The sequence below is a fragment of the Ovis aries genome, chromosome 3 (assembly GCF_016772045.2).
Source record: "Ovis aries strain OAR_USU_Benz2616 breed Rambouillet chromosome 3, ARS-UI_Ramb_v3.0, whole genome shotgun sequence".
NCBI lineage: Eukaryota > Metazoa > Chordata > Mammalia > Artiodactyla > Bovidae > Ovis > Ovis aries.
In genome coordinates this window covers 181,170,865-181,197,026 of record NC_056056.1, presented here as the reverse complement: position 1 = coordinate 181,197,026, position 26,162 = coordinate 181,170,865, and the positions used below count along the sequence as shown (strand labels likewise).

The 26,162-nt window shown below is 53.3% G+C and overlaps 1 protein-coding gene across 7 annotated transcripts; it reads left to right on the top strand.

The window, feature by feature from the left end:
- The first annotated feature begins 3,512 nt into the window (after positions 1–3,512).
- IL2RB (interleukin 2 receptor subunit beta) lies at positions 3,513–25,299 on the top strand. 7 transcript variants are annotated; one of them, XM_060414173.1, is made up of 11 exons: positions 3,525–3,707; positions 4,724–4,894; positions 11,580–11,700; positions 12,093–12,309; positions 13,111–13,213; positions 13,770–13,875; positions 15,537–15,685; positions 16,820–17,054; positions 17,529–17,649; positions 18,975–19,059; positions 22,464–25,299. In XM_060414173.1, the coding sequence occupies exons 2-11, from the start codon at positions 4,892–4,894 to the stop codon at positions 23,217–23,219; spliced, it is 1,896 nt and encodes a 631-aa protein (XP_060270156.1). In that variant the 5' UTR covers positions 3,525–3,707; positions 4,724–4,891; the 3' UTR covers positions 23,220–25,299. The 7 variants fall into 7 exon arrangements, with proteins under 7 accessions (XP_042103191.1, XP_060270156.1, XP_042103190.1 ...); XM_042247257.2 differs by lacking the exon at positions 4,724–4,894 and having other exon boundaries at positions 3,513–3,638; XM_042247256.2 differs by lacking the exon at positions 4,724–4,894 and having other exon boundaries at positions 3,541–3,707.
- The last annotated feature ends 863 nt before the right edge of the window (positions 25,300–26,162 follow it).

Below are 26,162 nucleotides of genomic sequence, written 5' to 3'. Positions count from 1 at the left end.
GGCCATCTCATCCTCTGTCGTCCCCTTCTCCTCCTGCCCCCAATCCCTCCCAGCATCAAAGTCTTTTCCAATGAGTCAACTCTTCGCATGAGGTGGCCAAAGTACTGGAGCTTCAGCTTTAGCATCATTCCTTCCAAAGAAATCCCAGGGCTGATCTCCTTCAGAATGGACTGGTTGGATCTCCTTGCAGTCCAAGGGACTCTCAAGAGTCTTCTCCAACACCACACTTCAAAAGCAGCAATTCCTCGGCACTCAGCCTTCTTCACAGTCCAACTCTCACATCCATACATGACCACAGGAAAAACCATAGCCTTGACTAGATGGACCTTAGTAGGCAAAGTAATGTCTCTGCTTTTGAATATGCTATCTAGGTTGGTCATAACTTTTCTTCCAAGGAGTAAGCGTCTTTTAATTTCATGGCTGCAGTCACCTTCTGCAGTGATTCTGGAGCCCCCCAAAATAAAGTCTGACACTGTTTCCACTGTTTCCCCATCTATTTCCCATGAAGTGTTGGGACCGGATGCCATGATCTTCATTTTCTGAATGTTGAGATTTAAGCCAACTTTTCCTCTCTCCTCTTTCACTTTCATCAAGAGGCTTTTAGCTCCTCTTCACTTTCTGCCATAAGGGTGGTGTTATCTGCATATCTGAGGTTATTGATATTTCTCCCGGCAATCTTGATTCCAGCTTGTGTTGCTTCCAGCCCAGTGTTTCTCATGATGTACTCTGCATATAAGTTAAATAAGCAGGGTGACAATATACAGCCTTGACGTACTCCTTTTCCTATTTGGAACCAGTCTGTTGTTCCATGTCCAGTTCTAACTGTTGCTTCCTGACCTGCATACGGATTTCTCAAGAGGCAGGTTAGGTGGTCTGGTATTCCCATCTCTTTCAGAATTTTCCACAGTTTATTGTGATCCACAGAGTCAAAGGCTTTGGCATAGTCAATAAAGCAGAAATAGATGTTTTTCTGGAACTCTCTTGCTTTTCCATGATCCAGTGGATGTTGGCAATTTGATCTCTGGTTCCTCTGCCTTTTCTAAAACCAGCTTGAACGTCGGGGAGTTCACGGTTCACGTATTGCTGAAGCCTGGCTTGGAGAATTTTGAGCATTACTTTACTAGCATGTGAGATGAGTGCAATTGTGCGGTAGTTTGAGCATTGTTTGGCAATGCCTTTCTTTGGGATTGGAATGAAAACTGACCTTTTCCAGTCCTGTGGCCACTGCTGAGTTTTCCAAATGTGCTGGCATATTGAGTGCAGCACTTTCACAGCATCATCTTTCAGGATTTGAAACAGCTCAGTTGGAATTCCATCACCTCCACTAGCTTTGTTCGTAGTGATGCTTTCTAAGGCCCACTTGACTTCACATTCCAAGATCTCTGGCTCTAGATTAGTGATCACATCATTATGAATATCTGGGTCATGAAGATCTTTTTTGTGCAGTTCCTCCGTGTATTCTTGCCACCTCTTCTTAATCTCTTCTGCTTCTGTTAGGTCCATACCATTTCTGTCCTTTATCGAGCCCATCTTTGCATGAAATGTTCCCTTGGTATCTCTATTTTTCTTGAAGAGATCTCTAGTCTTTCCCAATCTGTTGTTTTCCTCTATTTCTTTGCCTTGATCGCTGAAGAAGGCTTTCTTATCTCTTCTTGCTATTCTTTGGAACTCTGCATTGAGATGCCTATATCTTTCCTTTTCTCCTTTGCTTTTCACCTCTCTTCTTTTCACAGCTATTTGTAAGGCCTCCCCAGACAGCCATTTGGCTTTTTTGCATTTCTTTTCCATGGGGATGGTCTTGATCCCTGTCTCCTGCACAATGTCACGAACTTCATTCCTTAGTTCATCAGACACTCTATCAGATCTAGGCCCTTAAATCTATTTCTCACGTCCACTGTATAATCATAAGGGATTTGATTTAGGTCATACCTGAATGGTCTAGCGGTTTTCCCTACTTTCTTCAATTTAAGTCTGAATTTGGTAATAAGGAGTTCATGATCTGAGCCACAGTCAGCTCCTGGTCTTGTTTTTGTTGACTGTATAGAGCTTCTCTATCTTTGGCTGCAAAAAATATAATCAATCTGATTTCGGTGTTGACCATCTGGTGATGTCCATGTGTAGAGTCTTCTCTTGTGTTGTTGGAAGAGGGTGTTTGCTATGACCAGTGCATTTTCTTGGCAAAACTCTATTAGCCTTTGCCCTGCTTCATTCCACATTCCAAGGCCAAATTTGCCTGTTACTCCAGGTGTTTCTTGACTTCCTACTTTTGCATTCCAGTTCCCTACAATAAAAAGGACATCTTTTTTGGGTGTTAGTTCTAAAAGGTCTTGTAGGTCTTCATAAAACCGTTCAACTTCAGCTTCTTCAGCGTTACTGGTTGGGGCATAGACTTGGATTACTGTGATATTGAATGGTTTGCCTTGGAGACAAACAGAGATCATTCTGTCCTTTTTGAGACTGCATCCAAGTACTGCATTTCAGACTCTTTTGTTGACCATATGGCTACTCCATTTCTTCTGAGGGATTCCTGCCCACAGTAGTAGATATAATGGTCATCTGAGTTAAATTCACCCATTCCAGTCCATTTTAGTTCGCTGATTCCTAGAATGTCGATGTTCACCCTTGCCATCTCTTGTTTGACCACTTCCAATTTGTCTTGATTCATGGACCTGACATTCCAGGTTCCTATGCAATATTGCTCTTTACAGCATCAGACCTTGCTTCTATCACCAATCACATCCACAGCTGGCTATTGTTTTTGCCTTGGCTCCATCCCTTCGTTCTTTCTGTATTTATTTCTCCTCTGATCCCCAGTAGCATATTGGGCACCTAATGACCTGGGGAGTTCCTCTTTTGGTATCCTATCATATTGCCTTTTCATACTGTTCATGGGGTTCTCAAGGCAAGAATACTGAAATGGCTTGCCATTCCCTTCTCCAGTGGACCACATTCTGTCAGACCTCTCCACCATGACCCGCCAGTCTTGGGTTGCCCCGCAGGCATGGCTTGGTTTCATTGAGTTAGACAAGGCTGTGGTCCTAGTGTGATTAGATTGGCTAGTTTTCTATGAGTATGGTTTCAGTGTGTCTGCCCTCTGATGCCGTCTTCCAACACCTACCATCTTACTTGGGTTTCTCTTACCTTGGACGTGGGGGTATCTCTTCACGGCTGCTCCAGCAAAGCACAGCCACTGCTCCTTACCTTGGTTGAGGAGTATCTCCTTACCGCCACCGTTCCTGACCTTCAACCTGGGCTAGCTCCTCTAGGCCCTTCTGTGCCTGCAGCCACTGCTCCTCGGGTTGCTCCTCCCGGGCTGCGGGCCCTGGCCTCGGGCGTGGGTAGCTCCTTCCAGCTGCGGGCTCGGGGTGGCTCCTCAGGGTCACGGCCCGTGGCCTCGGGCGTGAGGTGGCTCCTCCCAGCTGCCGCCCCTGGCCTCGGGCTCGGGGTGGCTCCTCAGGGTCACCGCCCTTGGCCTCGGGCGCGAGGTGGCTTATCCCGGCCGCCCCTGACCTCCGATGCGGGCTGTCTCCTCCCGGTCACCACTGGCCTCGGACGCGGGGTAGCTCCTTCCGGCCGCCGCCGTTACCTCGGACGCAGGATGTCTCCTCTCGGCCGCCGCCCCTGACCTCGGACGCGGGGTAGCTCTTCTCGGCGGTTCCTGCCCCGTCGCATCCTGGCACACTAGGCCCCTGCCCCTGACCTCGGACGTGGGTAGCTCCTCTGTAGACAACTGTCTCTTCCTTTTTTTAAAAAAGAATTTTGTTTGTTTCTTTTTGGCTTTGCTGGGTCCTTGTTGCTGCCTTTTCTCTAGTTGTGCTGCGTAGGTTTCTCACTGCAGTGATTTCTCTTGTTGAGGAGCACAGGCTTCAGTAGTTGTGGCTCCCGGGCTCTGGAGCACAGGCTGGACAGCGGTGGCAAGCGGGCTCAGTTGCTCTGCAGCAGGCGGGATCTGCCCAGTCCAGGGACTGACTCGGTGTTCCCTGGCAAGTGGACTCTTTACCACCAAGCCACCAGGGAAGCCCTGGAAAACCTCTTGAAGCTTCAAATACAGATATTCTCTGCGTTGTTTCTAATCTGCCACTTCTGGGTCCTTTTGGAAACCTCCATTCTTTTCCTTTTCCATTTTCTCCTTCCTTCCCTGCAGCTTGACACCTCTGTGTGTCAGGTCATTTTCGAGGCTCTGGGACAATCTGGGTAAATCAAACTCGGTCCCTGTTCTCAGGCAACTCCCAGTGCAGACACCTGAACAGAAAGTCACGACCTGAAATAAGCAAGTGATGTGTATCTTGGGTCCAATCCAGCTGCGGTGGGGGTTCCAGGAAGAATCAGTTTTAAGTCATCCCGTTGAGTTAGTCTGGAAGAGTGGGCTGGCAGTGGGTGACCAGCTCTGTCCTAGTTTTAGCATTGAAACGCCTGTGTTCTGGAAACTGCCTCAGGCAAAGCAGAACAGCTGCTTCCCCTGGAGCCTTGCTGGTGAGGAACAGGAACAGGGAATCACTTTCTATGTGACTGTCATAATTTGCATGAGACATGAGTTGCTCAGGGCTGGTGCTGGAATGGCTGATGAACCAGGCGACTCATGGTGGAATGCGAACAAATGGTCATGTGACTCAGTTATAGCCAATGGGATGTAAGTTAGAAGTGTCTAGGGCAACTTTGGGGAAAGGTCCTTACTTGGCAGAGGATGTCCTTCTTTGCTTCTTCCTCCACTGTCCAACTGCAGGAATGCATGTGTGATGGATGGAGCTTGAACTGCTTTCTTGGTCCACGAGATAGAAGAAAGATATTGGGGAAACCCCAGTAGCAAGACGAAGTGAACTGAGGATTCTGATGTCATCATAGGGCCCCTCCACCAGCCCTCAACAGCCTTCCTCTGACGACTTTTAAAAAAATGGTTTGTTGTTTTATTTGGGTTGGGTCTTAGTTGTGGCGTGTGGGCTCAGTAGTTGCAGCACATGGGCCTAGTTCCTCCGTGGCGTGTGGAATCTTTAGTTCCCTGACCGTGTCCCCCACATTGAATGGGAGACCCTTAACCACTGGACCACCTGGGAAGTCCCTGGATGGCTTTTATGTGAAAGAAAAGTAACTTGCTCTCTTACTTTAGCGTCCTGTTACGCTCTTCAATTCTCTTTTGACAGACACAGCTGGACTCAGTGCAAACTGGGACATTGTTGCAGAGTGGAAGGGGTGGTGGCCACAAGGGGGTCTGGCTGGCACAAGTCAGGGTGATGACGGGGTCTCAGGGTGGACCTGGGCTGCAATGTGGAGTCAGTGGAGGGTCCCTGGGGAGAAGATGGTGCAGGAGTCTGAAGGCTGCTATGAGGCCCTGAAGTTACCTGGGAGCTGGAGCACAGAGGAAGGGGGAGGGAGCATTTGGTAGAGGCCACGGCTGAGGTGGGCACAGGGTCTGGCATCTCCAGAAGAGGCAGCCCTGTGATGGGTGGAAATGTCATGGTCACAAAGGACACAGAAGCCAGAAGAGCCCAAATACACATGCCCCACGGCTCCTGTGAAAGTGGGGTCCCCAGGCAGGAGCCACGGCTCTGTCCATGAGAGCCAAGGGTGCAGGGAAGTTGGTTCACAGTGGGACCCTGAGGACACAGCAAGGAAGGCGCAGGACAGGGTTTAAGGGGCTTTGTATATTGGGTGCTGGGACAGAAGGGGGATGGCTGGAGGAGGCTGGATGTAACCCCCAAACTCCTGAGTCCAAGGTCTGGGCAGGCCTGAGAGGGCTCTGTCGGGCCCCTGCCACTGGAGAAGTTCCTGGATTCCTCTTCAGGTCGTCTCAGAGAGAATCTGATGTCTTCCGTCAGACAGACTGTGGTTCTAATCCCGGTCCTGCCGCATTCTGGTTGGGTGACCAGTGAGCCTCAGTTTACTTGCCTGTAAAATGGGAAGGAAGGCATTAGCTCTGCAGAGAGCATGGAAGCAAGCTAGGTGGGCATCAGTGTGTACACAGGGGGTGGGGGTGGAGGTGGGGTGCTTGGCATGCTTGCTGACGGCAGCCATGCCTGAGCATGGACAAAGCTGGGTCCACAGTTTCTGCCTTCACTTGCAGATGGATTTTATCTTTCTTTTTTTAAACTGAAGTGTGGCTCAGACAGTGAAGAACCTGCCTGCAATGCAGGAGATCTGAGTTCGATCCCTGTGTTGGAAAGATCCACTGGAGAAGGGAGTGGCAACCCACTCCAGTATTCTTGCCTGGAGAATTCCATGGGCAGAGGGGCCTGGCGGGCTACAGTCCATGGAGTTGGAAAGAGTCAGACATGACTGAGACACTAACACTTTCACTTCCATAGTCAATTTGCAATGTTGTTGATTTCTGCTGTATGGCAAACTCAGTTATACACCCATATACAATCTTTTTTATATTCTTTTCCATTAGGTTTATTCCAGGGGATTGGATATAGCTCTCTGTAGAGTGCAGTGCAGTACGGTAGGACCTGGTTATTTATCCATTCTACATGCAAGAGTTTGCAAGTTCTGTTAACCCCAAGCTCCCAATCCCTGCCTCCTCTTCCCACCTCCCCCTTGGCAACTTCGCGTCTCTTTTCTGTGTCTAGGAGTCTGTTTCTGTTTCATAGACAGGGTCATTTGTGTCATATTTTAGAGTCCATATAAGTGATATCATGTGGCATTTGCCTTCCTTGGATTTATCTTTATATATGGATTCGTGAGTTTGGGGACAGGAAATACATGCACGTGGTATAAAAGAGTCTACAGCAAAAAGCGGACTTCCCCTCCTTTCCTGAGCCGGCTTTCCTCCCTGGGAGAATCAGCATCCCCCGTTTCCTGAGAAGCTTCCAGAACTATTCTAGCCTTAGTAAATCTCGGCTGTCACTCTCGTCTTTGTGGTGCTCATGTTTGTCACTCTCTCCTACAGTCAGAAGACTTGCTCTAGGGGAGGGGGAGATGGGCTTCTGAGGGCCCACTCCAGGGGGTCACCAGGTGAGAGACTCACGCCCTCCTGCTGCTCAGTCCTCCTGACAGCCCCGCAGGAACAGCCACCCCTCATTCTACAGGCGTGGGCAGGGAAGCACAGGCGGGCGGGTCACCCAGCTTCCAGGAGCCTCGACTCTGCTCTTCTTCTCGGCCACACTGGCTCTTGCCTCCTGCTCAGAAGGGAGTTGGCCTGATTGTCTCTCAGGGTCTTCAACTCTGTTTTCTCACTTCTCTGCTGACAGAAACTTCTGCAGAGCTGCTCTTTTCACTCCCCGTCCTGTTCACCTGATTCCCGGTGGTGAAAGAGATGGCAGCTCACAGGAAAACCTTCCCCGAGGCATACAGTTTAGAATAAAGAGAGAGCAGAGTTGCTTCTTCTGACACTGGATGGAACGTCACGGGGTCCCTAGGCCTGTGACACTGGATATAGGTGGACATGCACCCTCCCAAACAGGGGGTCTGTAACTGCTCGGTATTAAAAAAAAAGAAAAAGCCTGGAACTGATTCTCTCTGCCAAGGAAAGGAGGAGAAAGCGGATTATAAACCATGACTTGAGAGGCAGAGGAAGGTTCTAGAATGTTCAATAAGTGGCCAATTTGATTGCAATTGTTTGCAAAGGCCCCCCAAATAGTCATCCCTGAATGCTAAACTGAGTCAGGGGCTTCTTGGAAGGCCGGGTGAGAAAGGGTGTCTGAGGGAGTTGGCATGTCTCATTCCATGGCTGGGGCACACCTAAAGGGACGGGTCTGAGCGAGGCCTGGGTGTTAGTGGACATGTGTGTGACTGGATGAAGGTGTCAGAGGCCTGAGGCGGCCTGTGAGATGGGGAGGGGGTGGCATGAGAGGGAGAAGAAGGGGTCTTGTCCCCGCAGGCTCTTGTGTGCAGCGTGGCGCCTATTTGAGAGTGACATGTGTGCGACGGTGCACGCGCGCGCCTGCTACCGCAACACCCACAGTGGCCCCCCGCCCCGACCCCCCCATACCCCAGCCGCCCCCAGCAGAGGAGGGAGATCTTTATCTGGCCCCTGGTGCTGCAGGAGTTTCAGGCTTTCTAACCAGTCAGATCTCCCCCGCCTTCCCACCCCCAGGCCTTACCCCCTCCATCCTCTGCACAGGAAGTGGGCTGGCCCTGGGGTTTTAGTCTCTGCCTGCTTGCGCCGTCAGCCGTCTACTACCTGGGCCGAGGGAGCTGGAGCCCGGCCCTGGGGAGATGGCTGCGGTCCCAGCAGCGGAGAGAAGCAGATACAGCGCATCGCAGCTCCATGTCCCAGCCAGGTAAGACCCACCCTGCCCTGGCCCTGCCTGGCCTGGTCCCCAGGTAGCCGAAGCTTCCCTCTTGACCCCTGCCACCAGCCAGGGGGCTGGAGATGAAGGTCACGGGGATTTCTTTCAGCTCTGACTCAGACCCACCAGAAGTTTCTGCCTGATCAGCCATCTCTCAGCCCTTGCCCCCAGGCTTATCTTAGAATCCCCCAGGGATGGGGCAGGCCCTGTTCCCATGTCTCTGGCTTCAGGTTCTAGTCCTTCCCTCCCTCCCAACTCTCCCTGTGGGAAGCCAGGAGCTACTCTGGGATGAGGGGCTTTCCCAGGCCCTGTGCTGGGTCCCCTAACCGAGAGGAGTGGAAAAGGAGGTTGGAGGCCTGAGAAGGGGAAGGCTGGCTGAGACTCAGATGTGCTGGGTGCCCAGAGAGGGTGTGGAGTGTGGGTGGGAGAGATGTGGCCTGCACTGGGGATGTGCCCCTGTGTAAAGGGTACCTCAGGAGGCTGCGGGTGAGGGAAAAGGAGAGGGGCCCCTCTGAGACCTGGCTATGAAGTGGGTGTTCTGGGAGGTTTCTGGGAGCCCTGGGCTGCAGGCTAGGCTCCTGAGCTTGAGTTCATCTTTGTTGTCCCTTACTTGTATGTGTGACCCAGCAGGTGAGGAGGGTCTCCAGGTGCCCCCAAAGGGGGTAGAACTCCCTGAAGGTCAGGGTTTTACTCCACTCCTGGGGGCTGAGGCCTCCCACCCTGAACTGTATTTGGAACACCTAAGGGGTGGAGCCACCCCCAAGGGTCCCCTTTCTTCCCCTAAAGCCAGCATCCCACACACAGCTGGGGAGATGCTCCCAAACTTAAACAGCAAGAGAGAGTCCTAGAGTGGGAGATGAGGGGTTGGCCGGAGAAGCCGAGGGGAGATGGAGCCCCTGCTTCAAAGGTCAGGTGGGATGTGACTCAGACTACCGAGCCCCTGCTTCAAACCCTCCCCCAGCCTCTCGGTACCCCACATCCCACAATATTAGCCCTGGCAGAGCCTCAGGCTATACTGACTGGGTTCAAATCCCAACTCCAGCCCAAGAGGCTTACAAGGGCCTTAGTTTCCTCATCTGAGAAAAGGAGTCATAACAGTTATCTACTCACAGGGTTGCTGTGAACGTTGAGTGAGGTAATACCTGAAAGTGCTAAGGACAGTGCTGGGCAGAGTGAGGGCTGAGCATTAGCCATCAGGACCACTATCATCACGACCCCCACCATCACCGTCATCATCAGCTCCATCACCATCGCTATCATCACTATCCTCCTCTAACTTGACATCAGATAACCTGCGTTAAAATCCGGTTCCTTGGGCAGCTCTGACAGTCTTGACACTTATCAAATGGGGATAACAACACACATTCCCAGGGCGAGGTGGGGACCTAACGAGTCCGTGAGTGTGCTCGGCTGTGCAGTCATGAAGGGCAGGGCACAGGTGTGTGTGAGAATCCAGGATGGAGCCAGCTGGGGATTCAGAGATCCCACTTGCCCTCCCTGAGGCTGGGCCTCATCATTCCTCTGAGAGCTTGAGCAGGTTTCTTAACTGACCTGAAACTCTCTCTCCTCCTCTGCAGAAGGGGGCAGCCTCAGAGACAGCTGGGAGCCCTCCTCATCCCATCCTCCTGCTCTTTGCCCTCTCGGGGTTCCGCTGCACCCTTTTGGCTATGGGTGGCGGGAACTCATCCTAGATGATGCTTCTTCTGCCCGACTCACGTAGGCTGGGGCTGTGGTTTGGCCCTGACCTTCCTGTAATCTTGCACACCTTTGCCTCTACCCTTCTCTTCTCATACAGAGGCTCTGTGCCAGATCTTGTCCTGGGCCTAGGGTGACCCTGCTGGTGGAGGTCTGGCCCTAGGCAACTCCTTCTGGGGGGCCCCAGGGCCATGATCCACAAAGAGAGGGCACTAGGGGCTTGTTGGAGCTGCGTTCTTGGGCTCCCCAGCCTCTGGGGTCCCAGCCTCTGGGGTCCCAGCCTTGTGCTCTGTGCTATCGCGGGTTGGAGGATCCAAAGAAAGAGGCAAATAGCCCCATCCTGGGAGCGTTGCCCTGGGGAGACAGTAGGCCAGGCAAGGAGGTGCCCCCGGGTACCTGTTTGGGCCCTTCTCCACAACCAGGTCAGATACTCGCTGCCCCTGCCAGGGTTTGACTCCCCAGGGAGGGGAAGCTGTGGGCCCTACCTCTGGGACAGAGTCTGGGTGGGCCAGAATGATGAGAGGGAATGGGCCTCAGGGTGCAGTCCGGGGGTGGAAATCCAGCTCTGCTTCTTCTGCAATGTGACCTTGGGTGGGCTTATGGCTTAGAGCCTTGGCCTCCTCATCGGAGTAAGGAGACAATACATGCTCCCAGCCCCTGCTGCTGGCAGATTAGATGAGCTGCTGTTGCTGCAGCTGCTAAGTTGCTTCAGTCATGTCCGACTCTGTGCGACCCCATAGATGGCAGCCCACCAGGTTTCCCTGTCCCTGGGATTCTCCAGGCAAGAACACTGGAGTGGGCTGCCATTTCCTTCTCCAATGCATGAAAGTGAAAAGTGAAAGTGAAGTCGCTTAGTCGTGTCCAACTCTTGGCGACCCCATGGACTGCAGCCCACCAGGCTCCTCCGTCCATGGGATTTTCCAGGCAAGAGCACTGGAGTGGGGTGCCATTGCCTTCTCCGTTAGATGAGCTGGTGCACACGAAACCCTAGCACAGTGTGAGGGCTTAGTCCCCATCCCCCACTGCACTCACCTCCTCTAGAATTACTATGAGGTATTGTTATGAGGTGATCAGCACAATTCACTGGGCTCCAGGCAGTGTTTCTTGGCTCCGATTCCACAGCTGCCTATTATGAGCTGTGCGACCTTGGGTAATTTGTTTCATCTCTCTGCACCTCAGTTTCTCATCTGAAAATGGGAATAATGAGTGTATCTCCAGTAGATACCCTGATTGCCATGGTTAAAGGTTTAATTAAAATACAGCCTGGCATAGAGGAACCTCTCGACAAATGGTTTTGGTGTGGTTAAGCAGGCAGCTGGGTAGAGAGGAGGTACGTTCTAATTCCAGCTCTGTGCTGGCCTCTCTACGTGGATGTAAGCAGGTCTTTCCTCTTTCTGGGACTTATTTTCCCCAACATTTGAACAAGGTTAGACATGCTAGAGAGTCCTTTCAGCAATGACAACACGGGGCCCTGAATCTCCAAAGGAAAGGAAAGAGCATGTGTGGGGCAGAGGGGTGCGCAGGTGCAAAGGCCTGAGGCTGGCATGGCGGGGAGCCGACGGGTGCACCTCGGGAGGGCAGTGCCCAGCCTGTCTCTTGGGTGGGGGAGGAGGTGGCTGGCTGCTCACTCGCGCCCTCTCCCCTTCTTCCTCCATCCAGGGCTCCCTTCCCCAGCCCCCGCCCGTGGATGTGATGGCGGCTCCGGCTCTGTCCTGCTGTCTGTCCCTCCTTGTCCTCCTCTTGTCCCTGGCCATCCCTCAGGCATCTACAGCAGAGAACGGTGAGGACCCTGGCATCTGCAGAGCTGGGCTTTCCCTCAGGAGGGAGGCCAAGGCCCTTCTAGAACTTGTTCTGAGACCCCTGATTCTTGGCAGAAGCCCCATCAGCAGGGGTAGGAGGTGGGGGACGGGGCCAATGGGACCAGAGACCGGGTATCTACCTTCTCCCTCGACCATCCTGTCTACGCTGTACCCAATGGGACCAGAGACCGGGTATCTACCTTCTCCCTCAACCATCCTGTCTACACTGTACCCACGGGCCTCTCCGAATCCCAGGAAGACAATGTCTTCTTGTCTCTGCCCTGCCTCGACCAGTCTGGGGGTCCTTGCGGGCTGTGGGACTCAGTTTTGTCCTCTCTGAAGCGGACCCATGAACCCTTTCTCTGCCCACCAGGACTGAGCATCTCCTCACCTGGTAGGGACAGGCATGGCAGGAGAACCTTTGTACGCCGTGTGTGGCCTACACCCAGCCCCACACGAAGCATCTTCAAGGCAAATGCTTCCAACATCACATGCTTCTATAACTCGAGAGCCAACGTCTCCTGCACCTGGAACCATGATGAGGGCCTGCGGGCCACCGCCTGCTACTTGCACAGCCGTCAGCCTCCAAGGTGCGTGTGGGGTTGACGGGCAAGTGTACGGAACCACAGGGCATGGAGATCGTATCATCCTGAACTTTACACTCTTGAAATCAGACTCCAAGAACTCTACACTTTGAGAATTTTGGACTAATAAGACCCACAGACTGCTGATGTCACAGGGGTCTGGAAGAACTGGGGGGTCAGATATTTAGACTCCTGGAGCCTGAGTTGCAGTGGGTGTGCGATCCGAGCTGCAGTAGCAAGGCTGGGCATGAGCCAGACTAGGTAGTTTGGAGACACTGGGCTGCTCGCCTGATACGCCGAGGATGGACTCGATGTTAGAGGCAAGGAGGACCTAATGGGTTTCCCCAAAGTTTTTGAATAACCTGGGAATTTATGAGATGCCTAGGGCAGCTGTGGGGACAGGGGACTGGGGAGAGGCTTGGGGAACGAACCTGCCGGCTGGGAAGGAACTGGTGAAGGGTCGCTGATCCAAACATCCTGCTGGTAGCAGCCAGCAGGGCGGCTTTGACCTTGGCTCCCAGGTAGGTGGTGATTCCAAGGGGCTCTGGAGGGCCTGTTAAGGAACGCCTGCACCCTATGGGGAGAATTTGAAGGGCTTTACGTTGAAAGGGCCATGTGCCCTGAACGGATTTGTTTCTGGATCACTTTAGCTGCCCTGGGGCTTGACTGAGATGAGGAGGGAGGGAGAGATGCTCACAAAAGGAAGCGGGGCAGATGGGGTTGGCATAGAGCCGGGATCAGATCAGTAATGCTGCACGGGGACCCTCCTGAGGCCAGCTCTGAAGGGGTCCCTCTTTTTCTTCAAAGAGAGCTGGTTTTTCCTGAAAAAAATTGGAACCACACCTGTGAGCTGCAACGAGTGAAGCCGGGATCCTGGGCATGCAACCTGGTCCTGGGACCTTCTCCAGAAGTGAGTAACCAGAGCTAAGAGGGGTGGCCAGAGGGGCAGTGGGTGCAGAGGAGCATCTTTCTTATGGAGGCCCAAGCATACCCAGTGGTCAGGGGCTGCGGCAGAGTGGGCTTCCTGGGCTGGGGAGGTAGGAGAAAGGAGGAAGGAGGCAGCATCCAGGGAGAGCAGATGACTGACCCGGGCAGGAGGGATCCGAGGTTATTGAGGTGTCAGCCACTCAGCTCTGCTCCTGCCTACTGTCTGGTTTTATAAATTAAGTTTTATTGGCACACAGCCACACCCATTTGCTCTCCTGTTTTTTTATGGCTGCTTTTGCAGGACAGCACCAATGGCAACACTGAATAGTTGTGACAGAGATCATATGACCTGCAGCGTCAAAAATATTAACTATCTGATCCTTTCCATAAAGTTTGCTGAGCCGTGTCTTAGATGGAGGATCTCAGGGAGGGGTCCAGCTTATTACAGCCGTGGTTTCCCCTGCCATCCACATCCCAGCAGCCTCTCCGTCCCCATACCAGCTACTGGCAATTACATCCCCAGCCTCCTTCCCATGCAGTCTCAGAAACTGACCGTAGTGGACTTCATGAAATTGACGGTGATGTGCTCTGAAGGCGGGAAGTGGACGAGGATAATTACCCAGGATATCACGCCCTTTGATTACAGTGAGTAAGGACTCCAGGGTGGAGCTGGTATGGGGTGGGCAGCCACCTCCCTCCCTGTCTCCCTCTCTAGTTTCTACTATCTCCCCATCAACTTCCACATCCCCGTCTGAGCAACTCACTGCCCACTGAACTTGGGATGATGTCCCCGACACTTATCCTGGTGTTCAAGGCCACTTGGCCTGGCTTCCTTCTCCAGCATGCCTCCTTTTGTGGCTTATATTCCTGCCATACCAACGGCCAGCTCTCCAGGTTCAACTTGCCCTTCCATGCCTCTAAACACTTGCACACCATGGACCCACTGCTTGAAAGGCTCTTGTCACCCCAAAAATTGTCACTCACGCTTCAAGTTCAATGAGGAGTCACCTCCTCCAGGAGGCCTTCCCAGACTCCTGGAGCCCTTGGTACCTCCTCTTTCAGGGTGTTTATGTCCTGGGTCTTTGCTGCCTGATAATGGGTCTGTCTCCCTCATTGGGCTGTGAGTTTCCTGAGGGCAGAACTTCTGCCATCCTTACAACTCTGTTCGGAATACTCAGCATCAGGGCTGATCTGGGTGGTGCTGGGGGAAGGTTGGTGAATGACTAAGTGGCTTCCCCCACCTCTAGCCTATCCCCCTCTCCATCTCCAACCTTGGAGGTCATCTCTAGGAAAGAGATGGGAGCATAGAGTGAGATCCAAGGTTTCTAAATGCAACCCTACTTTAACTGAGTGTAATCTGACTGGCAGGTCATTTAACATGTCTGAGCCTCAGTTTCCTCACCTGTAAAGTGGGGATAACTAGTTACCTGCTGTCTAGAGTTGCTGTAGGGCTTCTGTGGTGGCTCCGAGGTAAGGAATCCACCTGCAATGCAGCAGATGTGGGTTTGATTCCTGGATCAGGAAGATTCCCTGGAAAAGGAAATGGTAATTCACTCCAGTATTCTTGCCTGGGACATTCCACTGACAGAGGAGCCTGGTGGGTTACAGTCCATAGGGTCGAAAAGAGTCAGACAAGACTTAGCGACTAAGGAACAACCACAACAACATGGTTGCTTAAGAATCTATAAGCCAAGACACAGAAATATCACAATAAACATTTGTGGAGTTCTATAGAATCTCAGAAGTATAAAAATTTAGATCAATTGAACTTCAGAATCATACAATCTTATTATTATATAAGATTGCTGACGTAGAATTAAATTAAATGAATGAGATGATCCAGATAATTCTCTGATCAAATCTGAGTGCAGAGAAAGACTGCCTCGATTCATTCATTCTGCAGATATCTAATGAAGTGCCCACCATGTGCTGGGTAACGTTCCAGGCACCAAGGATACTCCAGAGATCAAGTCCTTGCCCTCAGAGAGCTCCGTCTGGTGGGGCAGACAGAAAACGAATAAAGAATCAGAAATAGATATTTAATATATCAGATGATGATAAGTACTAGGTAGAAAAATGAAACAAGCGACGGGGACAGAGAGTGGTGGGTGGGCGGGGTAAGCTTCTCTGAATGGGTGATGTTTGAGCAGGGACCTGCCGATCCCTGGGAAAAGAGAATGCCAGCAGGGAGGAACAGCAGGTACAAAGGTGGAGGTGGGAGCTCGGCTCGGCTTTCTCATCTCAGCATCAGCATGTGGCACCCCCCAAGCTTGTTCTGTCTGCCTTTGTCTCTCTCCTGTCTCCAGTTCGTCTGGTTCCACCCCACTCACTCCAAGTCGCCCACATAGAGACCCGTAGGTGCAACATAACCTGGACCATCTCCCAGGTATCCCACTACATCCAAGACGTCATGGAATTTGAGGTCCGGACTAGGTCTGCAGGCCGCAGCTGGGAGGTGAGTACCTGGCTCCGTCCCACCTGCCCTGACTCCTCCCTGTCCTGGGCACCCTGCCCATCCTTCATCTCAGCAAAGCCACAGAAGCCCCTAATCAACCCCTGCTGCTCCTTGGAACTGCCCCCCCAACACCGTCTCTCTGAGGCCCCCTGGCACCCTAGGGGTCCTGCCGGTGGCAGTTTCTAGGCAAGATTTACAAAGCTAAGAGGCAGCAGACTCCCCCTCTGAAGATTTCAGAGGGCCTGGGCAGCCACTGTGCCCTCTTCAAATCCAGTGTGGTCTAAGGCACAGAGGTTGATCACTTATTCGTTCACTTACCCTTTCCTTTACTCGCTCTCTCACTCAACAAACATTCCCTGAGTACCTGCTCCGTGCTGGATGCTGGGGCGAGAACGGAGGGAGATCTGACAAGCTGCCTCTGAGGAAACTTGCATGGGGCATAGGAAGAGACTCTGTGATGTTTCTACATACTCTCATGAGATTTCATTGTGATAACACAGTTGAGAAGGCCTGGGCCAGGCTCCTTCAGATTCATGCGACCAGGCCTTTCTGAGATCTGGGGCTTAGGCAGGAATTGAGCCTTTGAGGATCTGGGGAGGGTCTTCCAGGCAGAGGAAAGAACCATTGCAAAGGCAAGAGACGGCCTGTGTGTCTGGCGCGCTGGAAAAAAAGCAAAAAAGGTGACGCCGAGCAGGAAGAGGTCTATGGAAAACCCCTCCTTATGGCTGAGTGGAGAAGAGACTGCAGCGGGGCACAGGGGTGCGGGGCACAGGGAAGGAGGGAGACCGTGGACGGAGCTCAGAGGTCATGGGGGCTCAGACCTGCAGGAGGAAGGAGTGCAGAGAAGAGGGAAGGGTCCAGAATAGGTTCTGGAGGTGGAACCAGCTGATTGACAGATGGCTTTGGATACTGGAGTTGAGAGAGGGGGAGGAGTTCAGGAAGACCCTGATTCCTGGGGCCCCTGCAAGTGGCTAGTTGGGGAGCCTTCCTGTAGGAGTGGGGGACAGTGCAGGGTGGAGGGCTGGAAGGGATAAAGGAAGGCACTGCTCTGCTCATACGCTCAGCCAGCCCTGCCACAGGAAGTGAGGGGGCAGTGCAGACCCCTTTGGTCTGACAGCCCCATCTCTGCCCAAGGACGTCCCGCTACTGATCCTCAAGCAGAACCAGCGATGGATCTTCCTGGAGAATCTCACTCCAGGCACGGAATATGAGCTTCAGGTGCGGGCCAAGCCCCACCTAGGCAGCCATGAGGTTTGGAGCCACTGGAGCCAGCCCCTGGCCTTCAGGACAGTCCCTGCAGGTACTGATGGGAAGCTGAGATGGGGATGCAGCCTGGAAAGGAGAAAGAGACTGGCGGGGCAGTCTTGGGGTATGTGTTCAGCACCCTTTGACTATCTTTAGCTCACTGGATGTGACCTGCAGGGTGGGAAATGTGGGCAAGTTTTGCAGATGGGAACAAGGATTTGGTGATGGGATGTGACTTCTCAGAGGCCTTGTGAGTTAGTGGAGAGGCTCTTTCCTTTTACTCTACCATTTAACCTCAAGCTTTTGGTTTCTGCCAAGGTCTGGGGTGGGCTGTTTTCACCTGTTAGCCTATTTCTTCGTCTGTGAAGTGGGTAGCATGGTACCACGGCAGGGCTGCTGTGATGAAGGCATGCGATGCCCTCCATGTCAGCCAGGTACACAGCAGCTCTGCTGGACCAGCTGGGACCCTATAAAGGCCTTGGGTCAGTGGTCATCCTGTCCCTCAGCACCACGTTATGTGTGGGGGATGCTGGAGTGACTCAGGGCAGGGCACACTTCTTTAACGCCTCCCCTTCTCCTCTTCCTACCCCTTGGGCAGAAACCGAGAAGAAGATCCCACCTCTCCCTTGGTTGGTCCCCATCTTCTTGGGCGTTGGCAGTTTCTTTGGTCTTGTCCTCTTGGTTTACTTTCTGGGCAGCTTCCAGTGCATCAGGCTACGGTAAGGAGAATGCTCCCTTCCCAGTCTTTCGCGTCTCGGTATGACATCCCCCATGGCCAGGTCAGCTTCTGGGCTGAGCCCTGTGTTCTGACACTCCAATGCTCCCTCTGCCATCCCAAGGGCCCTCCCTTCCTAACATCTGGCCTTTCCTCCCAAAGAAGGAGGCCCAAGGGACCAGCCCAAGAGGAGAGGCACAGGGAGAACCCCATGGGAGCTCTACCCCGAGCATTAGGCTCAGGACTTGAGCATGTATATGTATATGAGCCTGTGGTGGGGGGTGGGCTGTCATTATGGGCCTGACCATTCACTTGTTCTTTCCTTTATTTGCCTAGTACCAGCTCAGAACCAGGTATGGTGCTGAGTGCTGGGAACGTAAGCACAGCCACAGGCATGTCATCACATTTTCATGGACTCACTGTCCCATCGGGGATGGCCGATATTTATCACGCAGGTTTATAATGACATGAGATTAGGGTGGTGAAGGAAAGAAGGTGCTAGAAGTACTGGAAGTAGACAACAGGAAGGGGAGCCTCAGCTAAGGGGTGACCAGCGTAAGCATCCCCGAGGAGGTGATGATGGCATTGAAATCTGGAGGAGGAGCAAACCAGGCAGGAAAGGGTCAGGAGCTCGCCCATCCCAGGCAAAGGACAAACCTGTGCAAAGACCTTGGGTGGAAACAAGGGGGGAGCATTCCAGGAACGGAGAGTATGGGAAAGTGGGTGTGGTCAGAGACCAGAAGGAAGTTTGGGATCCGAGCCTGGACTTCTGGGCAGCAGCCAGGTTTCCTGGGGTCTTGAGGCATACATCTTGAAGTGGATGCACACAGACACTGGGGCACTCAGCTTGGCAAGCAGTGCACGGGCTGGTATTCAGCTTCCAGTCACCATCGGTCCTCCCCCTTAAAAAAAAAAAACAAACCCAGGCACCCTTGGGCAATGCACAACTTGAGCCACTGTCCATGACAGCCTTGACTAGGAGGCCCACAGTCTGACCTCTCTCTTACCTCCCTCCTCGTGGCTCACTCTGCTCCGGTCTTCTCTGTGGCCACCCACCCCCACGTCCTTCTGCTCTCACACTTGGTTTATTGACTGGCTCCCCATTAGAATGTCAGCTCCTTAAGAGCAGGGACCTCCTCTGTTGACTCTTCTTGTGTTCTCAGTGCCCAGCACAATACCCTCCCTTACCGGGCATGCAATCAACATTGACAAAATAACGTGTGTGGTGAGGCACTGCGCCCTGCGCTCAGAGCTGCGGGACTCATGGCAGGACACTGTGGGCTCCTTTCTCTTCTCACCCTTGCTCCCTCCCTCCTCTCCCCTCTGCAGGCTGAAGAACATTCTCAAGTGTCACATCCCAGACCCCTCGGAGTTTTTTCCCCAGCTGAGCTCTGAGCATGGAGGAGATTTCCAGGTAGGAGTCTGGAGGAGGAGGACAGAGCAGGCAGTAGACACAGGCTGGCCAGAGGCGGGGCTGGGGTGTGGACAGGGTGGGAAGGAGGTGCACAACAGTGGGTTTTGCACTTTGGGCGAAGAAATGTAAAGTCAGCTGCCTCGCGGGTATGTGTGTGCACAGTCGTGCTGGACTCTTTGCAACCCCATGGATTGTAGCCAGCCTGGCTCCTCCGTCCCTGGGATTCTCCAGGCAAGAATACTGGAGTGGGTGGCCATGAACTCCTCCAGGGGATCTTCCTGACCCAGGGATCGAACCCAAGTCTCTTGCATCTCCTGCACTGGCAGGCAGATTCTTTAACAACTTCGCTACCTGGGAAGCCCTGGACCCCTTTCCCCAGTTCTGGTACCAGCGTTCTCAGGCTGAATAGCAGCGCCCATCTGAGTGAGCCAGCCTATCTGGGCTCTAATTCTGGCTCCACCACTTCCTGGCTGTGTGGCCTGGGGCAAGTTAGAGCACCTCTCTGTGTCTCAGTTTCCTCACCTGTAAAATGGGTGGGTGGGTAAGGTGAGATAATATTAATATGCTTATGATCCCAAGCAAATAGCCCAGCACACAGTTAATGCTCACAAAACCCTCACTGGAATTACCTGCACTGGGCTGCTGTTGGGGCAGGATTCACCAGGTCCAAGTTCTCACCCCTCTCTCTTGTGCAGATCTGCTCTTAGGGGCTAGTGCTTTCCCTGCTCTTGAAAAATCCTCCAGGCCAGCCTCCATGATTTATCACAAATGCTAGCAAGGCCTTTAGGCATTTCTAGGTACAAAACAGATTCATTTTAAAAGTGCACCCTGTATGTCGGAACGCTCTGAATGCCGTGCAGAGTTCAGTTGTCTCCCTCAGCCCACACGCGTGCTTCAGGAAGGAAGCTTACGGGGGGAGGGAGGTGTGGTGGGCCAATTCTGCCACCCCACCCCATACTCTAGGCTCCCTAGATTGGTGTTGGTGGAGGGGGGTGAGGCGGGAGTGGACAGAGGTCGAGAGAAATGCCCAGAGGCTGGGAAGCCATGCTGCAGCAGGCCTGTCACAAGCCAGCTTTGGCATTCTCTATCGGGGCTGATCAGGGCCCCTTCTGGAAGTCTCTGGAAAACTCCCAGGTCTGGGCACATCTTGCCTGCAGTGCTGTTTATGTGGGGTTATGTATCTCCTTATAACTTTTCCTTTAGCCTGAAAGGTAGTGATCTCCCCACCAACAAAGGTATTCAAGCCAGCCTTGGCTGACTATGTGTTGGTCACATAGCAGAAGGGATTCCTAGTGGGAAGCTGGACTAGATGCAGCCTCAGACCGCTTCCAGCTTGAGGTCCTTCTGAGTCAATGGGCTTGGGACATTTTGAGGCAGGACTGCGGTCCTTTCTAGAGAGCTGCATCTTCCCAGGAGATCAACCCCAGGTCAAAATGCCTGGCCCAGGCCTTCTGTGTGTGGTGGGGGGTATCCCAAAAAGGCCCTGGGGGTGCAGGTGCGACTGGGGGTGACAGATGGCCGAGAGGGACCCCCACCCTCTCCTCTGCATCTGGGTGATAGGCCAGCTCCTCTCTGCCTCTCTGCCCCAGACCCCCGAGCTCCAAGACCCCAGGGCCCACTGCCCTGTCCGTGGGACCCAGCAGCACGTGTGCCATTGTGTGTGATAGGGATGAATTTCTTCCTGTGCCACACCACAATCCCCCCTCCCTTGCCCACGTCCACTTCAAGGCATTGTGGATGGAGGCCCAGGCCCCGGAAGTGGCTAACCACACAGCTCAGAGGCCCAGCACACCAGCGCAGGCCACAGGGCTGCCCTTTCTTTCTGGCCGCTGCTCAGCACTGCTGCCTGGCCCTGCCCTCCGCTGCCTCTTGGAGTGTTGGAGCCTCACCCGGCCTGGCTCTTGCCCTCTCTCCCATGCCTCTGTCCTTTGCCACCCTTAGCTGGCCCTCACTGTCCTTCTCTCTTGGCCTTTTCTCCTGTAACATGAACACCTGGTTTGGGGAAGGGGGTAGATGCTGTCAAGTGGTCCAGCCATTAATTCACCTGCAATATATCGACCGGGCCTCTGGATCCCCACGCTGGGCACAAGGGTGCAGGGAGACCCGTCACACCTGGCCCCTGTGCTCAGGGGACCACAGTCCAGCTGCAGAAGGCTCCCAGGACAGAAGGCTGTTGGGGTTCTCAAGTGCACCCTCCTGCCCCATCACCCTGTCCTCAGGGGGGTATTGTCCCCTACACCTCTGCTGGCCATGTGCATGCTACCTGTGCTAAGTGTTTCCATCCTCATTTTCTTCTTTAACATCTCTTTGCTGGGCCATAGTGAGGCAGTCAGGAAAGAGGCAGCTAACTATTACTGAACTGAGGCTCAAGAGGTGCAGTCACCTGCCCAGGGTCACACAGCTCGTGAATGCCAGGGCCAGGGCTGGAACTGGGTCTCCCTGCTCCTTGCCAGGGCTCTCCACACTCCAGAGCAACTGAGAAGCGCTTGCTTCTGATGGGTGCTTGCCTCTCTCAGTGGGTGGAGTGTGTGGGAAGCAGGGGGCGGGACCATTAGCTCCCCGCTGGAGATGGTTCCATGGCAGTGTGAGTGGGGAACATGAAGACCAGCTTTTCTACCTGCTGGCTGTGTGATCAGGGCCAGGACACGGGCTCTCTCTGGGCATTCGTATGGTGGTCGTGATGTACTCTCAGGGCTCTTTCTGCTTCGGCAGTGGTTGGTTGGTTGGTTCAGACACTCACACTGGTCCCCACCAGTCAGTCTGAGGATTCCACCCGTCTCTATGTCCCTGGGACCTGGAGCAGCACTAGTTTCCTAATACTGCTGCTGCTAAGTCACTTCAGTTGTATCCGACTCCGTGATCCCTGAGACGGCAGCCCACCAGGCTCCCCCGTCCCTGGGATTCTCCAGGCAAGAACACTAGAGGGGGTTGACATTTCCTTCTCCAATGCATGAAAGTGAAAAGTGAAAGTGAAGTCGCTCAGTCGTGTCCGACTCTTAGCGACCCCATGGACTGCAGCCTACCAGGCACCTCTGTCCATGGGATTCTCCAGGCAAGAGCACATACTAGCTGCTCAATAAGCAGTCAGGTATTGACCCAACACATCCCCTGGGCCCCTAGTGAGCCAGAAAGATCTGTACTGAGGCTGGGAAGCAGGCACACCCACTGATGTGGAACATTCCCCAAACCAATGGGCAGAGTTTGTGTGTGTGTGCATGTGTGTGCGTTTGGGAGGTAGGGCAGCAGGGGTGGAGGTGGGGGTGGGGGGGGGGGGGTTGCAGTCAAGGAGGGCTTCCCGGAGGCGGCAGCCCTGAATCTACTGCTAAAGAAGGAGGAGTTAGGGGTTATTGCTGAGTTTGGAAGAGACGGCCCCCTCATCCTCCCACTGTCCTTTCTCTTCACAGAAGTGGCTCTCTTCACCTTTCCCCTCGTCCTCCTTCAGCCGCAGTGGCCCAGACCCCGAGATCTCCCCACTGGAGGTGTTGGACAGGGACGCCAAGGCCACACAGCTGTTCCTGCTGCAGCAGGACAAGGGCTCATTGTCCTTAGCTGAGACCAGCGGCCACTCGGTGACCAGCTGCTTCACCAACCAAGGCTACTTCTTCTTCCACCTCCCAGATGCCCTAGAGATTGAGGCCTGCCAGGTGTACTTCGTTTACGACCCATGCACAGAGGAGCTTAATGAGGGTGGGCCCAGGGCCCCTGAAGGAGCTCTCCTTCCACCCCTGCCGACTCCACCAGGGGATGACGATGCCTACTGCACCTTCCCCCCCGGAGAAGACCTGCTGCTCTTCTCTCCGAGTCTCCTCAGTGGCCCAGGCCCCCTGAACACTTCCCAGCAGGGCACTGGGGCTGGTGAAGAGAGGCTGGCCTCCAGCCCACAGGAGGGAATCCCTGGAGATTCGATCCCCCAGCCACTGGGGCCTCCTGTTCTGGAAGCCCCTGACCTGGTGGATATTCAGTCACCCCCAGAGCATGAGCTGGGAGAAGCAAGAGAGAAGGTACCTGGCCCCAGTCCAAGGGAGGGGACCAGCTTCCCCTGGGCCAGCCCTCCCGGGCAAAGCCAAGTCAGGGCCCCCACTGCCTGCCTGACCCTGAACACTGATGCCTACCTATCCCTCCAAGAGCTCCAGGATCGGGACCCAACTTACTTGGTGTAGACAGACAGCCAGAGCTGGGAGGCAGGTGGCCGTCCACTGCTGCGCCAGGCCTGCTTGAGGACTCCCTGTCCATGAGGCTTTTCCCCTGCTGAGACACGGTGTCCAGCAACCCCTGGACATCTCTGCCCAGAGGGCCTCACCCAGTCCTGCACACTCAGCTGTTGATTTCCAAACCTCAGTTGCTGCTCCCTGGTCCTATTGCCCAAGCCAAGAACTTTGGGGGTGGGGTCCTTTGATTCCCCCATTCCCTCATTCGTCGTGGACTCCTGTGGTTTTACCTCTGAAGCATTTCTCCTCTCCAGCCCTATAGCTACTTTTCAGGGAGAGTTTGTGGTTCTCCAGTGGTCTTCACCCTGGCTTACTCACTGGGCTTCCTGCCTGGATCACACCCCTCCCACCCACCCCCCAGCACAGGACAATCAGCGGAATCTTTCCAAAACATAAATGGAGCTATGCTGCTCCTCCTGGAGAAGGAAATGGCAACCCACTCCAGTATTCTTGCCTGGAAAATCCCATGGACAGAGGAGCCTGGCAGGCTACAGTCCATGGGATTGCAAAGAGTTAGACACGACAGAGCGAATGGGCATACATGTGCTGCTCCTGATTTAAAATCCTGCCATGGCTCACCACTGCCCTCAGTACAACTTCTTGACCTGTTGGTCCTCCAGCATCATGTTGGGACATTCCCATCTAGAATCCTCCCAACAGTCCTACTCAGAGACCCTGATGCTGGGAAAGATTGAAGGCAGGAGGAGAAGGGGGCGACAGAGGATGAGATGGTGGGATGGCATCGCTGACTCAACGGACATGAGTTTGAGCAAACTCCTGGAGACAGTGAAGGACAGAAGAGCCTGGCATGCTGCAGTGCATGGGGTCTCAAGGAGTCGGACATGACTGAGCGACTGAACAACACAGTCCTACAGAGCCACTCGGAACTCCCTCACTTCCCCACTCCTTTGTACGTGTGATTTCCTGCTCCTGGGGGGCCCTCTCCTCCCTCATCTGGGTGACAAACTCCCCTCATCCTTCAGGTGGCAGTTCTGCTTCCCTTACAGGGAAACACTGCCTCCTCTCATGTGCCCAAACTCAAGATTCAGTGCTGGAGGGACAGGCCCTCAGGGACACAGGGTGGTGGGACAAAGTATGTCTATCACATCCCCTTTGGGGTCTCTCGTGACCTCGGAATGCTTGCCTACAGCTGTGGCCCGTCTATGCACAAATGCCCAGCAAAGTGGATGCGGGCTGGATCTTTCCACTATGGCAAGCCGCTGGAAAGTAAACCCCTCCAAGTGGCGGGTCCTGATGCTGTCATAGGAGCCCTCCCTCAGGCCCCTCCTGCTCCAACTTCCACTGGAGGGGTCTTTTCTGCAGCTCAAAGGCTGGCACACTGCCTCCAGATGGCAGTTCCATTCCCTGCCCTGCACAGAGTCGACTACATCCTATCGTAGTCCCTGGGTGAATTAATAACCTATCTGGCGTCACCATGCCTGGTCTCCGTGTGCCCTTGCTGCCTTCATGCAGGGTGGATATCATCGAGCTCTCAGGGGCACCCCTGGCACCTTGACGTTTCTGAGGTCAAGCCTTGGAGAGGCGAGCAGTCCATGTCCACTAGGTTCTGGCATGCCCGCCCCAGCAAGAGGCTCATCCCCTCACATGGCAGTCCTGCCCCACCACACATGGCGAGCCCCTTCCTTCTTGGTGCTCCCACCACCCGTCCACTTCTCGTCCTTCTATCCCTGGCATTGATCACACTTGTGATGACAAGAATTCTCCCAGAGGTGAAGACCGCGAGATGTTCCTGCTATCAGCTGAGGTGTGAAAGCGCGCAGTGCCTGCATTTATAGGCCCTGCTTTCAACTGATTGAGCACCTGACAGAAGCCCACTCATTAGTTCATCAGCAGCATGCTGATACATGTGTGTATCATGTTTGTTATTGTTTACTTGATATTTTTCTTTAAATCAGTTCAATTTTTGTTTTAATAGTTTTATTTAAGGAAAAATTTTATGTTGATTCTGTAAATGAAAAAACCAATGTTCAGTATAAATAAAAGGCAATAGCACAAAGCGAGTACAATAAAACAGAATGTTTCCGTTTATTGCCTGCTGAAAATCTGCTCTCTTATTTTAAAGGGAAGATAAACAAGTGTTGGGAAGCTGATGAAGGTATATGGAAACCAAACAGAGACTTCTTTCTTGAGAAAATGCTGAAGGATTGTAAATGGAATGTCTTATTCACTAAAAGGAATCATATTTATCTTATTCTGTGTCCAGGCACCATTTGACATGGTCTTATGGGAAAATATTCTGCTTGAATATGTAAGTGAAAATTGCTCAGTTGTGTCCAACTCTTTGCGACCCCATGGACTGTAGTCCATAGAATTCTCCAGGCCAGAATACTGGAGTGAGTAGCTGTCCCCTTCTCCAGGAGATCTTCCAACCCAGCAATTGAACCCAGATCTCCTGAAAACATAATTTTTTTTTTTTCAGTGTCCTTGATTGATTCTGAAAAATTGGCCCAGATCATGAATAGCAATGTTTGGCATTCATGAAGCTGCACTCAGGGCAGACATTGCTAATCAACCATATCAATAGTACTGGTGCTTGGCAGACACTGCTAGCTGACCACAGCACTCCTTTTTTGGTGCTTGGATGCAGCCTTAGACTCTGTAGGCAGGTCCCAATTGATCATAGCTGGCACCTGGTGGTAGCTCTAGACCAGATAACTCCTCAGGTTTCTTCCATAACAGAAGTTGTTGCTCCGACTCCAATTCTCTTGGCAGGTAAAACTGAGGCTGAGATGATGGAGAGAGGAAAGCTGAGAAGGGCTTATGAGCAGGCACATCCAGGGAACCCAGCTGTCCCTGCCCAGTCTGACAGGAGATCTGAGCTGGCAGTGAGCAGAGCGGGGAGTTACCTTACACCAAGTGGAGATGGACTGATGG